Source organism: Heterodontus francisci, chromosome 16 (genome assembly GCF_036365525.1).
Source record: "Heterodontus francisci isolate sHetFra1 chromosome 16, sHetFra1.hap1, whole genome shotgun sequence".
Lineage (NCBI taxonomy): Eukaryota > Metazoa > Chordata > Chondrichthyes > Heterodontiformes > Heterodontidae > Heterodontus > Heterodontus francisci.
In genome coordinates this window covers 98,889,009-98,904,359 of record NC_090386.1, presented here as the reverse complement: position 1 = coordinate 98,904,359, position 15,351 = coordinate 98,889,009, and the positions used below count along the sequence as shown (strand labels likewise).

The window sequence follows — 15,351 nt, the reverse complement described above, 5'->3', positions numbered from 1 at the left end:
AGAGTGAGGAAGCAACACTTCAACTATACAAAAAGTCTTGATCAAACCCCATCTGGAATATTGAATTCAGTTCTGGACACTGAACCACAGGGAAAATATATTGGTCTTGAAAGAATAGATTCACTAGAATAATCCAGGGCTTTAAGAATTAAAATACCAAGATAGGTTGCATAAACATAACTTGCACGCCCTAAGATTAGATGGTCGATGGGTGCTCTAATCGAGATCTTTAGAATGATGAGGGGATTTGATAGGGTAGGTACAAACAAACTATTTCCTCTGGTGGGGGGGAAACCAGAACGAAAGGAGGTAATATTAAAATTAGAGCCTAGCCATTTAGGTGTGAAATCAGGAAGCATTTTTTCCCACACAAGGAGGTAGTGGAAGTCTGGAACACTTTTCCCCCACCCAAAAAAAAAGCTGCGGTTGCTGGGGGTCAAATGAAATGATTGAATTTTGTTAGGTAAAACAAAGATATCAAGGGATACTGATCAAATGGAGTTGAGATAAATATCAGCCATGACCTAACTGAATAGTAGAACAGACTCGAGGGGCTGAATGGTCTACTCCTGTTCCTATGTTTCTCCCAGCAGTACAGCAGAAATTAGTAACTGCGCTGTAAAGGAAACTAAACTGTGTCTCAAGTGCCATGGTACCACACACAGATGCTCCAAAATACTGCCAAATTTAATTTCACATTTTAAAAGCTGCATACTCAAGCACCATGAGGAAGCATAAGATGAGAACGATACAGCACAGGAGACTGCCATTTGCCAGCGCCCCCCCCACCCCCCCACCACCACAAAATACTTGTGCCGGCTCATTACAAGAGCCATCTGATTAGACCTGCTCCCTTGTCCTTTCCCAATAGACTTGCAATTATTTTCTTTTCAAATAAATATTCAATTTCGTTTTGTTCCAGTGTTTTTCCATGTTTCCTACTGCGTGCTTGTTTTAGTATTTCCTCATCTTTCTAATGATGCCCCCAATCATTAGGTAACCTGCCAATAATCATAAGTTGTCTAAGATATCAGAGGAAACCTATCACCTGTGCTTCACACCCTACAGAGTTAATGCCTTTAGGAGAGGAGGGGCGGGGAGAAAACTGGAGAAAAAATTTACTTCAAAAAGTAATGTGACATGGAAGCCCTAATAATATTGAAGGTATTGTCACTTCACGAGTACCAACTTCACCTCTTAATGAGACAAAGATTTCAGATATAGCATTCAAATAATTACAGTGCATGTGGCAACAGCTTCCACCCAGTTCTTAGTCAGCAATACCATTGAACTGTGAAATGAGAATCATCACTAGCAGTGCACAGCAATTAATATTCATTTATACACAAGAAGAAACTGAAAATCAGAAACAGAGAAGAATCAGTGTTCGCCTGCATTGCCAACTTTTGTGGAACCAACTTAAAGATGCAGTATTCTTCTAGATCGGCTTGCAAAGCTATTAAAAAATCCTCCTATTCCACAGCCCACCTTAGATAAAAAAAGTGAAAACCAGCTGGAAAGTTGGAGATAAGAATTTGCATGGAATGGATTGTGCAGACTGATGCTTGCTATTAGCAAGTCGCTAGTTGGAACAAAAGAAGTACAAGGCCCTCAAGCCAGACAGGACCACAAGAGATTACTTACTAGAAAAAACTGTCCAATTTGCTGTGCAAGTCCTAACTTTACATAGAACGTCACTCTACCGAAACAGGCCATACAGCTCAACTGGTCTGTGGTGGTGTTTATGCTCCACACAAGCCTCCTCCCACCTTACAAATTTTTATGACCTGTAACTTGGAAGTGTGACCTTTACAGATCTTCAGCGTAGGTGGGGCAATATTTGAATATGCAGCCAAATTAGAAAATGTTTCACATTAGAATAAAATCAAAATGATCCAATAATCTACATTTCACTACCATACAAGTATAAATAACGGGTTTGTGGCCAGATTAAAGAATTTGACTCACAATGTGTCAGGTAATACACATGCTTGCAATAAGAAAAGATGTGAATTGAACATAGAACCCATCATTTTCAATGAGCAAATTTTCGTTTCAGTGTGGTCTGGAATCCCCCAAAATCAAAGATTTTGAATATCCTTAATTTTAACTGATTATGTGAACTCAAGCTAAACAGCTTTGCAAATTAGAGCACTGACTAGAAAAAGAGATAGAAACCTGGACGCATTTTAGAGCTTTATTCTCCTTCTGGTGATATTGGTCAATATATTAGTCAAAAAAGCTGACTAGGATGCTAGGGAGTAGGAGCATGGGATTCTCCAAATGGCAAGGAATCGCATCAAAGCAAATGCTAAGAAGTGTGTGCAAAGAAAGCAGTTTGGTATTTCATTGATAACAGTACTTAAACGTGAACTAAATATGCAGCATTTAAACAGTTAAGATAACTGCAACTTGTACTATTTTGGATACAAGGCAGCACTCTGCTCTTGTACTGCAATGCCTCTAGATTTAGAAGTTGTTTAATAAGTTACAAAATCATCAATTACAGGTCAGACAAGAAAATAAGTGGGTAAAAATGTGAGTGTGTTGCCTGCACATGCATGGCCGTATTAAACAGAATACTGCAGCTTTAAAAATTTTGCAGTTAATTTAAATCAGATTGTCAGGAAATAGCAAGTGCCTTGGTAACCCTTGTACCAGCTCCAATGTTACTGATCAATGGTGGAATGTGCAAAATGCTCAAGACTTTATACCATAAGGGGGTAACCTTTCCCGAATGATATTGGTCCTTGCAATGCCTGTGAAACAAAAAGAAGCATGGCACTGTTTAAGAATACACGAGCTGTTTTCAGTAGATGAAGCTTGAAAATAAGGTTTCTAAAGTTTAAAACTTGACTGGTAACAGTACACACCATCACCTATTTCCAGCTACTTACCAAGTAGTCCAAACGTTCCATTTAATTCAGCTCAGGAAGTGCCAGACGAGCACCTTATATATATTGACAAACATGAAACTGCTCTAACTGAATGCAAAACCTAATTGTAGCTGCAACTGGCAGCCAAATAATTCTGAGCTTCTGCTGTAGTTGTAAGACGGCAGGAGCCAAGAAAATGCACACTTGAAGGAAATCCACAATTACCATGAGTAATTACAAACACACCATTATCGGACATGATTACAAACCCATTACTGCATTGGATCAAAAATGCACCATTACCAGGCATGATTACAAACATCAGGCTTTCTGCTCAAGAGTAAATGGGTAAAACTAGAATTGAGTCTGGTGGTAATGCACACAGGTACTGCACCTACTCTGTGCAAGACAAAATATGGAATGGATATAGGACATGTGTCAGTTTTCAATTGGCAGAGACAATATAATGCAACAAGCTACCCAAAATTACAAATAGTGTAAGATTATGAGTAACAGGACAGTATAGAGGATAGTTTACACATTCACCATTAAGAAGTATATTCTAGAGTAGGCCACAGTACACAGACGTAAGATCTATGGAAGGATTATTACATTCTTCACCTATGTATTCTTTAAAGGAGCCATTTATGGATATGGAATTAACGCAGGCAGGTGGGATTAGTATAGATAGGCATTATGGTCGGCATGGACGCGGTGGGCTGAAGGGCCTGTTTCTATGCTGTACGACTCTGACTCTACTTAAAATGGTCTATTTGCTATCTCTAATTTGCCTTTCTATTGCTGTGATGCCACTTCCAATACTCTTACCTATTCTCAGCTGACATTTCTATAGCTGTCGGCCCTCACGATTGCTGCATTTGCATGAGCTTCTGTTTGGCTTTTTAGACCCATTTCAACCCCTTAGGTAGACAATGTGGTCTAGAATTCATGATTTTAAGTCTTGGAGCATACTGTCTACCCCTTTTCAGGGGAGGAAACAATGGTTTCACAATGAATTCTTCAACAACCAATGTCATCACTGACCCAGAGGCCTGAGAATACAGTCTCCATTCCTGCTACACCACTCCAGTGACAATTACAGGGAATTGGCTACTTCATTGTAAGGAGCCAGGGTGCACAGATTAAAATCAGACAGAACCCTTGATGCTGTGGAATCATCAGGTTCCAGGAAACCATCCTACAGGTTGGGGACTGCAGGATTCCCAGTCTATACCATGACTTTCTAGGTTTAGGCTGTCTTGGAGTGACTCGGAAAAACATAGGAAGTCACAGAATCACAGAATTGTTACTGTGCAGGAGGGCATCCGGCCCATCATGTCTGCTCCAGCTCTCCTAATGAACATTTCACCTAACGCCACTCCCCGTAACCCTGCACAGAATCATAAAATTGAAACGAGTAGGCCATTCAGCCCCTCAAGCCCACTCTGCCATTTTATAAGATCATGGTTGACCTGATTGCGGCCTTAACTCCACTTTCCTGCCTGCCCCCCATAACCCTTGACGCCCTTGTAGATCAAATATTTGAGGCCCCAGCACTGATCCCTGTGGTACTCCACCAGTTACAGTTTGCCAACCTGAAAATGCCCCATTTATCTCAAGACTCTGTTTTCTGTTACTTAGCCAATCTTCTATCCATGTTAATATCTTACCCCCAACATCATGAACTCTTATCTTGTGTAGTAACCTTTTATATGGCACCTTATTGAATGTCTTTTGGAAATCCAAATACACTACATCTACTGATTCCCCTTTATTCACCCCCTCGTTACATCCTCAAAGCAATAAATTTGTCAAAAATGATTTCCTTTTCATAAAACCATGTTGAATCTGCCTGATTGCATTATGATTTGCAAACTGTCCTACTACTTCCTTAATAATGGATTCTAGCATTTTCCCAATGATAGATGTTAGGCTGATGGGCCTATAGTTTCCTGCTTACGGTCATCACCCTTTCTTGAATAGAGGTGTGACACTTGCAGTTTTCCAATCTGATAGGACCTTTCCAGAATTTATTTTTTTTATTGCATCCACTTTTTCTGCAGCCATTTCTTTTAAAACCCGAGGATGCAAACCATCAGGGTCCAGGGGACTTGTCAGCCTTTAGTCCCACTAGTTTTCCTAGCACTTTTTCTCCAGAGATAGCAATTAAGTTCCTCCCTCCATTGTGCCTCTTGATTTTCTACTAATCTTGGGATGCTTTTTTGTCTTCTACTGTGAAGACAGATACAAAATACTTGTTCAAAGTCACTGCCATTTCCTTGGTTCCCATTATTAATTCCCCAGTCTCAGCCACTAAAGGACCAACACTTACTTTAGCTACTCCCTTTTTATATATTTGTAGAAGCTTTTACTGTCTGTTTTTATATTTCCTGCTAGTTTACTCTCTCTAATTTCTCCCTTTTATTTAAGCCATCCATTGCTGGTTTCTAAAATTTTCCCAATCTTCCGGCCTACCACTAACCTTCGCAGCATTTTTTTATTCGTTCGTGGGATGGGGGCGTCGCTGGCCAGGCCAGCATTTATTGCCCTCCCTAACTGTCCTGGAGAAGGTGGTGGTGAACTGCCTTCTTGAACCGCTGCAGTCCTTGGGGTGTAGGTACATCAACAGTGCTGTTAGGAAGGGAGTTCCAGGATTTTGACCCAGCGACAGTGAAGGAATGCCGATATAGCTCCAAGTCAGGATGGTGTGTGGCTTTGAGGGGAACTTGCAAGTGGTGGTGTTCCCACGCATTTTCTGCCCTTGTCCTTCTAGTTGGTAGAGGTCGCGGGTTTGGAAGGTGCTGTCTAAGGAGCCTTGGTGCATTGCTGCAGTGCATCCTGTAGATGGTACACACTGCTGCCACTGTGCGTTGGTGGTGGAGGGAGTGAATGTTGAAGGTGGTAGACGGGGTGCCAATCAAGCGGGCTGCTTTGTCCTGGATGGTGTCAAGCTTCTTGAGTGTTGTTGGAGCTGCACCCATCCAGGCAAGTGGAGAGTCTTCCATCACTCCTGACTTGTGCCTTGTAGATGGTGGCTAGGCATTGGCGAGACAGGAGGAGAGTTACTTGCTGTAGAATTCCCAGCCTATGACATTATTTATGTGGCTGGTCGAGCCAGTTCAGTTTCTTATCAAGGGTGACCTCCAGGACATTAATAGTGGGGGATTCAGCGATCGTAATGCTGTTGAATATTAAGGGGGATGGTTAAATTCCACCTTGTTTGAGATGGTCATTGCCTGGCACTTGTGTGGCGCGAATGTTACTTACCACTTATCAGCCCCAGCCTGGATATTGTCCAGGTCTTGCTGCATATGGATATGGGCTGTTTCAGTATCTGAGGAGTCACGAATGGTGCTGAACATTGTGCAATCATCAGTAAACATCCCCATTTCTGACCTTATGATGGAGGGAAGGTCATTAATGAAGCAGCTGAAGATGGTTGGGCCTTGGAAACTACTCTGAGGAACTCCTGCAGTGATCTCCTGGAACTGATGATGGACCTCCAACAACCACAACCATCTTCCTTTCTGCTAGGTATGACTCCAACCAGCAGAGAGTTTTCCTCGATTCCCATTGACTCCAGTTTTGCTAGGGCTCCTTGATGCCATACACAGTCAAATGCTGCCTTGATCTCAAGGGCAGTCATTCTTTCCTCACGTCTGGAGTTCAGCTCTTTTGTCCATGTTTGGACCAAGACTGTAATGAGTTCAGGAGCTGAGTGGCCCTAGCAGAACCCAAACAGAGCATCAGTGAGCAGGTTCTTCAATCATTTTGCTGATGATCGAGGGTAGACTTATAAGGCAGTAATTGGCAGGTTGGATATGGCCTGCCTTGTGCGCACAGGAAATACTTGAGCAATTTTCCACATTGCCAGGTAGATGCCAGTGTTGTAGCTATACTGGAACAGCTCGGCTAGGGGCATGGCTCATTCTAGAGCACAAGTCTTCAGTATTATTGCTGGAATGTTGTCGGGGCCCACAGCCTTTGCAGTATCCACTGCCTTCAGCTGTTTCTTGATATCACGTGGAGTGAATCGGATCAGCTGAAAACTGGTACCTGTGATGCTGGGGACCTCAGGAGGAAGGCGAAATGGATTGTCTGCCTTTTCTTTCAATTTGATACCATCCTTAACTTCCTTAGTTAGTTACGGATGGTGCATCATTCTCATAAAGTCCTTCTTTTTCAATGGAATACATCTTTGTTGAGAGTTATGAAATATCTCCTTGAATGTCTGCCACTGCTTCTCTACTGTCTTACCTTTTAACTTATTTTCCCAGTACACTTTACCCAACTCTGTCTTCATAAACTTAAATAAAGGCAATAACAAGGGTAAGACCCAAACTTCTCACCCTCAAACTGAATGCGAAATTCTAACATGTTATGATCACTCTTGTCTAGAGGATCTTTTGCTGATGTCATTTATTAATCCTGTCTTATTACACATTACCAGGTCTAAAGTAGCCTGCTCCCTGGTTGGTTCCAGAACCTACTGTTCTAAGAAACTGTCCTGAATACACGCGATGAACACATCCTTCAGGCTGCCTTCGGCAATTTGTTAGTCTAATCTATACGAAGATTAAAATTGCCTATGATTATTGCAATACCCTTCCTACAAGCCCCCATTATTTCTAGATTTATATTCTGTTCTACAGTATGGATGTTAGGGGGCCTATAAACGACTCCCACCAGTAACTTCTTTCCTTTGCTATTTCTTATCTCCACCCAAACTGATCCTATATCTTGACCTTCCGAGCCAAGATCATTTTTCACCACTGTACTGATCTCATCCTTCATTAACAGAGCTACCCACCTGCTTTTTCTTTCTTCCTATCCTTCCAAAATGTCAATGCCTTGGATATTTAGTTCCCAATCTTGGTCACCTTGCAACCATGTCTCTGCGATGGCTATATATCACACTCATCTATTTCTATTTGTCCCATCAATTCATCCAACTTGTTACGAATGCTCTGTGCATTCAGATAAAGAGCCTTTAATTCTGTCTTACCACCATTTTACTCTCCTTTGACCTTATTTGCTGGTGCACTCTTCTGTTTGTATGCTCTGTCCCTGTCACACTCTGGTTATCATTACCCATATTGCTACCTTGCACTATTGCCTTGTCCTTTCTCTAACTTTCTAAATTTCCCATCATCTGAATCAACCCCCTCCCCGTCACTATTTAGTTTAAAGCTCTCTCTACAGCCTAAGTTATACGATTTGCCAGGACATTGGTCCCAGCACAGTTCAGGTGAAGACCGCCCAAATGGTACAGCTCCCTCTTTCCCCAGTATTGGTGCCAGTGCCCCCTGAATTGAAACCCATTTCTCCCACACCAATCTTTGAGTCATTCATTCAACACTCTGATCTTATTTACTCAATGTCAATTCGCTAGTGGCTCAGGCAGTAACTTGGAGATTACCACCTTCACGGTTCTGCTTGTTTAATTTAGCTCCTAGCTGCTCATACCCCCTCAGCAGTACCTCTTTCTTAGTCCTACCTATGTTGTTGGCATCTATGTGAACCTCGACAACTGGATCCTTCCTCTCCCACTCCATGTTCCTCTCTAGTCCCAAGGAGATGTCCTTAATCCTGGCACCTGGCAGGCAACGCAGCCTTCAGGACTTGTACTCTGCTGCAGAGAACAGTATCTATCCCCTAACTATACTGTCTCCTACTACTACAACATTCCTTTTTACTCCCCACCACTGCCCCCCCCCCACCCCCGCCCCCACCAACTTAAATGACACCCTGTACCACGGTGCTGTGGTCAGTTTGCTCATCCTCCCTGCAGTCCCTGCTCTCATCCACACAAGCTACAAGAACCTCAAACCTGTTGGACAAGTGCAAGGGCTGAGGCTCCTCCATTGCTTCCTTCTGGATCTGCATACCTGCCTCACTTAGTCACACCCTCCTGTCCCTGACCGCAGATCAAATGTGAAGTACCTAACCCAAGGTAAAGCCTGGCTCGGGTATAAAATTAAAACCCGACCCAGGCCCGACCCAACAACAGCCGACCCGAACCCTTTAATTTTTTTTAAATACCTGACCTGAAAATGACAAATATATTAATGAAATAGAAAAAAAAAACGTAAATTAAAACGAAAACAATACGAAACAAAACAGTACAACCCAGCCCGAGCCCAAATGCTGGATGCGGAATACAGACCTGACCCGACCTGAGCCCGACACATGTAGTCGGGTTCGTTTCGGGTAGCCAGGCTTAAGCCCAAGGGGTGTGACCGCCTCCTGGAACCAAATGTCCAGGTAACTTTCCCCCTCCCTGATGCATCACAGTGTCTGAATCCCGGACTCCAGCTCATCAACTCAGAGCCGAAGTTCCTGGACCTGCAGACACTTACTGCAGATGTGGTTGCAGTGGATCACACTGGTGTCCACCAGCTTCCACCTGCTATAGCTGCAACACATAATCTGCCCTGCCATCTCTATTATATTTTATTTACTAATTAGGTTTCAAGTTTAGAAATAACACTGATAATTTGTAGTTATATTAAATGGTTTAATAAGTTAACAAATTTAATGCAATACTTATATCTCCCCACTACCAGTTTAAACTACTGCCCCAGTTTAGAAAGGGAGAGAAAAAAGACTTAAAACTCACCAACCAATCACCTACCTGCTCCCTAATTAATGCTTCTGGGCTTCAGCTCTCAGGTCTCACTGTCTCCAGCTCCCTCTCTTGGATCACTGCTTGTTCTGTAGAAGACCAGAACAGCACCTCCTCCCTCACTTACCAAATTCCTGACTTAGGTACTCTGTCGCATAGCACTCAGTTAAGAAGAACTCTCAGCCCTTTATGAAATTGCAGTCCCCTGCAATTTAGAGTGCGCTCCTCTGGGATGGGCTCTGTAACTGAAGTCAGTGGAGCTACCTAGTAAAGAGGGAGATCCTATTCTAGTTTTGAAAAAAATCCCCAAATTCTAGACAGACCACAATTTTTCTCTTATAAAAAGAGTAGCTGAATTTTTCCACATTTCCCTTTCCTTTAAATCTGTGCTAAATTAAAGCGAGAAATGTTTAGTGTTTTAGTTTGTGAAGTAGCCCTGTACTACAAACGGTGAACGGGAAATTATATTGCTGTTTACATAGGGAATAGAAATGACAAGATATTTTGTGATACACTATGTAATAAAAATACCCATCTGGGGCTGCCTTGCTGGATGCAAGAAAAGATACTTCATGTACACATAAAATACAACTGCTTTATTTGATAAAAATTGTTGAACAGCAGATAGCAGAGCAAAGTTAAATGATAGAGTGCACAGCATGTTCACCGGCTCTCCACCACCAGACAAGATCAGGGTAAGAACAGGAAAAGCAAAGAGGTCTCAATTTAGAACATATCGGAACCAACAGAAAACAAGGCATTACAGCTCAGTGCCTCTGTGGCAATGTGATTTAGAAAACTAATACTCATTTTAATATTTTATATATTTAAAATGTCTCTCTGGACCAAGCATCATTCCTCAGCAAAATTGCTGAGCAGACATCCTTTTCTCATGGACAGTGCAGCACGAATGTGCGTCGCAGAACACCTACATGTTGATTCGCCACAAGAAAAAGCCAGACTCTATTCCACAGTGACAAAATTGAAGTTAAAGGGCACACCACACTCGTGCTCACCATATGTTTGCACACAGTTCATGGTGGCATTGGTTAAGTTGCAGGCGAAGGATGGCTGGCTGCTCAATGTATTAATTGAGGAATGGTGACTACAGATATATATATATATATATATAAAAAAAAGATGAAAACAGAATATCAAAATGGGCATTAAAGCAGAACATTTAAAATCCTAAAGTTACCTAGAAAGGCGTCCACCAGACAGCTAATACCACGCATGGCTCGGAAGAAGATTTGAGGCAGCTGCTTGAGGCACGGATGCTGCATCATTTCTTGTGCCATCCCACTGACACTCAAAAGCTGTTCCTGGAATTTTGGTGTGGTGCTTATTATTGCTGGGTTACTCAGATCCACCGGGTTGCTGAAGTGAAATAATAATGGATTTTAAAAAATGCAATTCCACCAGAACAAAACGGATGTGATTTATTTAATGTATTCTGAGTAAGAATAACACTCCTGACAAGCCACACAGATCAAAACTAATTTGCTATAATAGCTACAGTTTACAATAAACTCTGATTAGGTTTTGATACGGTGAATAAGGAAAGACTACTCCCTCTGATGGGAAGTCAGTGATGAGGGATCAATTTAACACACAGGTTGCTGGAGCATGGAGTGCTTTGCCACAGTGAATTTTTTAAAATTCATTCATGGGATGTGGGTGTTGCTGGCCAGGCCAGCATTTATTGCCCATCCCTAATTGCCCTTGAGAAGTTGGTGGTGAGCTGCCTTCTTGAACCGCTGCAGTCCATGTGAGGTAGGTACACCCACAGTGCTGTTAGGAAGGGAGTTCCAGGATTTTGACTCAGCGACAGTGAAGGAATGGCGATATAGTTCCAAGTCAGGATGGTGTGTGACTTGGAGGGTAACTTGCAGGTGATGGTGTTCCCATGTATTTGCTGCCCTTGTCCTTCTAGGTGGTAGCGGTCGCGGGTTTGGAAGGTGCTGTCTAAGAAGCCTTGGTGCATTGCTGCAGTGCATCTTGTAGATGGTACACACTGCTGCCACTGTGTGTCGGTGGTGGAGGGAGTGAATGTTTGTAGATGGGGTGCCAATCAAGTGGGCTGCTTTGTCCTGGATGGTGTCGAGATTCTGGAGTGTTGTTGGAACTGCACCCATCCAGGCAAGTGGTGAGTATTCCATAACACTCCTGACTTGTGCCTTGTAGATGGTGGACAGGCTTTGGGGAGTCAGGAGGTGAGTTACTCGCCTCAGGATTCCTAGCCTCTGACCTGCTCTTGTAGCCATGGTATTAATATGGCTACTCCAGTTCAGTTTCTGGTCAATGGTAGCCCTAGGATGTTGATAGTGGGGGATTCAGCAATGGTTATGCCATTGAATGTCAAGGGGAGATGGTTAGATTCTCTCTTGTTGGAGATGGTCATTGCCTGGCACTTGTGTGGCACGAATGTTACTTGCCACTTATCAGCCCAAGCCTGGATATTGTCCAAATCTTGCTGCATTTCTACACTGACTGCTTCAGTATCTGAGGAGTTGTGAATGGTGCTGAATGTTGTGCAATCATCAGCAAACATCCCCACTTCTGACCTTATTAGAAGGAAGGTCATTGATGAAGCAGCTGAAGATGGTTGGGTGTAGGACACTACCCTGAGGAACTCCTGCAGTGATGTCCTGGAGCTCAGATGATTGACCTCCAACAACTACAACCATCTTCCTTTGCGCTTGGTATGACTCCAACCAGCAGAGGGTTTTCCCCCTGATTCCATTTGCCCTCAGTTTTGCTAGGGCTCCTTGATGCCATACACGGTCAAATGCTGCCTTGACGTCAAGGGCAGTCACTCTCACCTCACCTCTGGAGTTCAGCTCTTTTGTCCATGTTGGAACCAAGGCTGTAATGAGCTCAGGAGCTGAGTGGCCCTGGCAGAACCCAAACTGAGCTTCACTGAGCAGGTTATTGCTAAGCAAGTGCCGCTTGATGGCACTGTTGATGACACCTTCCATCACTTTACTGATGAATAGCTGAGGCAGAGATCTTAAGGGAAAGGTTGATAAACATTTGAAGCAAAAGGAAGGTATAGGGCTGTGGGGAAAGAGTAGTCCATTTATTTTCAGAAGAGCACAGACATGGTTATATGACAACATGCTTTTTTTTTCTTGCAAAGTCAGAGTGAATGTTTCACTAGATATAAACCTTAAACTAATCAGAAAGGCCACTGATTTTGCACAAGGTATTATCAGTTTATATCAGCAGCCTAAAAGGCAGGTCATATGTTTACAGCTCTTATATGTACACAAAGAGGTTATGCATTCTTACCTAAGCATGTGCAAAATACGAAACCAAGTCTGTGCAATGCAGTCATTGTCCATTTCTGCTGGAATCAGGATTGCATCTTCATCTGGAACTTTGAATGGAGGGAATGAGGGACCATAGGTAAACCGCAGTAGCCTATTAGAAAGAGAAACAGCACTTAAACGCAATTGAGGAGTGGCTTTTGTTCTATACACAAAGTAGTAACTTCAGTCTCCACTTCTCGGACTCAGTATACCTGGGATCAGGTTTCCCTATTGTTTATTACACTTTAATTTTCTAAATATATTCACTAAGTAATTGGCTTGCAACTATTTCTAATTCAGCACATGTCCCAGGTGTAATAAAACCATAATCAGGGAACTTTGTGGCACAGTTGATTGACATATGTTCTCTTACTTTGGGATCTAAGCTTGCATTCAACTTGCATCAATGGAAAGTCTCCCCACATGTGCCTTTGAAGGTTGCAAGTGAAATATGGTTGAAAGAGTTCAGATCCTTGTCAGCCGTGGCTCAGTGGTAGCATGCTTGCCTCTGAGTCAGAGGTTGTGGGTTCAAGTTCCATTCCAGAGAACTGAACATCAAACCTAGGCAGACACTCCAGTGTACTACTGAAGGAGAGCCACACTATCTTCCGTCTTTTGGATAAGACATTAAATGGAGACCCCATCTACCCTCCTAGTATTATTCGAAGAGCAGCAGGGGGAGTTTTTGGTGTCCTGGCCAATATTTATCCCTCAACCAACATCACTTTTTAAAAAAAGGCCTATCTCATTGCTGATTGTGGTACTTTGCTGTGTGCAAATTTGCTTTCAACATTACACCAGCATCGACACTTCAAAAGCACCTCACTGGCTGTAAAGTGTTTTGGGATGTCCTGAGCTCCTGAAAAGCACTATAGAAATGCAAGTTAGTTTGCAGCTAGTTCAACTAATAAAAAAAAAACACATGGACATAAAGAATACAGCTTATAAAAAGGTTAGCTGTAATCACTTACTCCAGCTTCAGAACATAAGAAACAGGAGCAGGAGTAGGCCATTCAGCCCCTCAAGCCTGCACCGCCATTCAATAAGATCATGGCTGATCTGTCCCAGACCTCAACTCCTCATTCGTGCCAGCTTCTCAGCCCTCAACTCCCTGATATTTCAAAAATCTATCTACCTCCTCTTTAAATACTTTCAGTGATCTAGCCTCCACAACTCTCTGGGGTAGAGAATTCCAGACATTTACTACCCTCTGAGAGAAGAAATGACTTTGCATCTCAGTTTTAAATGAGTGACCCCTTATTCTGTAACTATGTCCCCTAGTTTGATATTCCCCCACTAGTGGGAACATCTTATCAACATCTACCCTGTCAAGCCCCCTCAGAATCTTAATAAAAGCAAAATACTGTGGATGCTGGAAATGTGCAATAAAAACAAGAAATGCTGGAAATACTCAGCAGGTCTGGCAGAAGCTGTGGAGAGAGAAGCAGAGTTAACGTTTCGGGTCAGTGACCCTTCTTCAGAACCCAGTTTTGTGCGTGTGCGTGTGTGTGTGTGTGCATATATATAAGTCTCAGTGCACGGGCTGTGGAGTGTGTGTGTGTGTGTGGATGCACAGGCAGGAAGGGAATGGGTGACCACCAGGCAGAGCAAGAGGACTAAGCAGGCAGTTCAGGAATCTCCTGTGACTATTGCCCTGCAAAACAGATATACTGCTTTGGATAATGTTGGGGGGAATGGCCTCTCAGGGGAAAACAGCAACAGCCCAATTCGTTGCACCACAGTTGGCTCTGCTGCACGGGGAGGAGTAGAAAGTGTTGGAATACAATAGTTATAGGGGATTCAATTGTAAGGGGAATAGATAGGTGTTTCTGTGGCCGCAAAAGAGACTCCAGGATAGTATGTTGCCACCTTGATGCTAGGGTCAAGGATGTCTCAGAGCGGTTACGTGGTACACATTGCTACAAACGACATAGGTTTAAAAAAAGGATGAGGTCCTAAAAGCAGAATATAGGGAGCTAGGAAGTAAGTTGAAAAGCAGGACCTCAAAAGGTAGTGATCTCAGGATTACTACCAGTGCCACGTGCTAGTCAGAGTAGAAATAGCAGGATATATCGGATGAATATATAGCTGAAGAGTTGGTGTGAGGGGGAGGATTTTAGATTCCTGGGACATTGGGACTGGTTCTGGGGTAGGTGGGGCCAGTACAAACTGGACGGGTAACACCTGGGCAGGATCGGGACAGATTTCCTAGGAAGGTGTATTTGATGGAGGAGTTGGGGAGGATTTAAACTAAAATGGCAGGGGATGGGAACCTTTGCAAGAAGTCAGAGGAGGGGGGATCCAAGACAAGAACAAAAGACAGTAAGGGGAATAAGAAAAGTGATGGGCAGAGAAATCAAGGGCCAGAATCAAGCAGGGCCACAGTGAAAAACAGTGGGAAGGGGACAAGTAATATCAAAAAGACAAGCCTTAAGGCTTTGTGCCTTAATGCGTGGAGCATTCGCAATAAATTGGATGAATTAACCGCACAAATAGATGTAAATGGGTATGATATAGTCGGGATTACGGAGTCATGGCT

At 43.0% G+C, this 15,351-nt stretch overlaps 1 protein-coding gene across 12 annotated transcripts in view; it reads right to left on the bottom strand.

The window, feature by feature from the left end:
* The window catches only part of ralgapb (Ral GTPase activating protein non-catalytic subunit beta), a 180,968-nt gene that overhangs the window by 128,514 nt on the left and 37,103 nt on the right, over positions 1-15,351 (bottom strand). For 7 of the 12 annotated variants that reach the window (XR_010976594.1, XM_068048704.1, XM_068048703.1 and 4 more), the window contains 3 exons: positions 12,793-12,924; positions 10,700-10,878; positions 2,715-2,759 (listed from right to left, as the gene is read on the bottom strand). Coding sequence is in view for 11 of the 12 variants with exons in the window: in XM_068048704.1 (XP_067904805.1) it covers positions 2,715-2,759; positions 10,700-10,878; positions 12,793-12,924 (356 nt within the window). In the remaining variant the exon portion in view is untranslated. The remainder of the gene's footprint in view (positions 1-2,714; positions 2,760-10,699; positions 10,879-12,792; positions 12,925-15,351) is intronic. The other 5 variants (XM_068048707.1, XM_068048708.1, XM_068048709.1 and 2 more) reach the window with 1 other exon arrangement.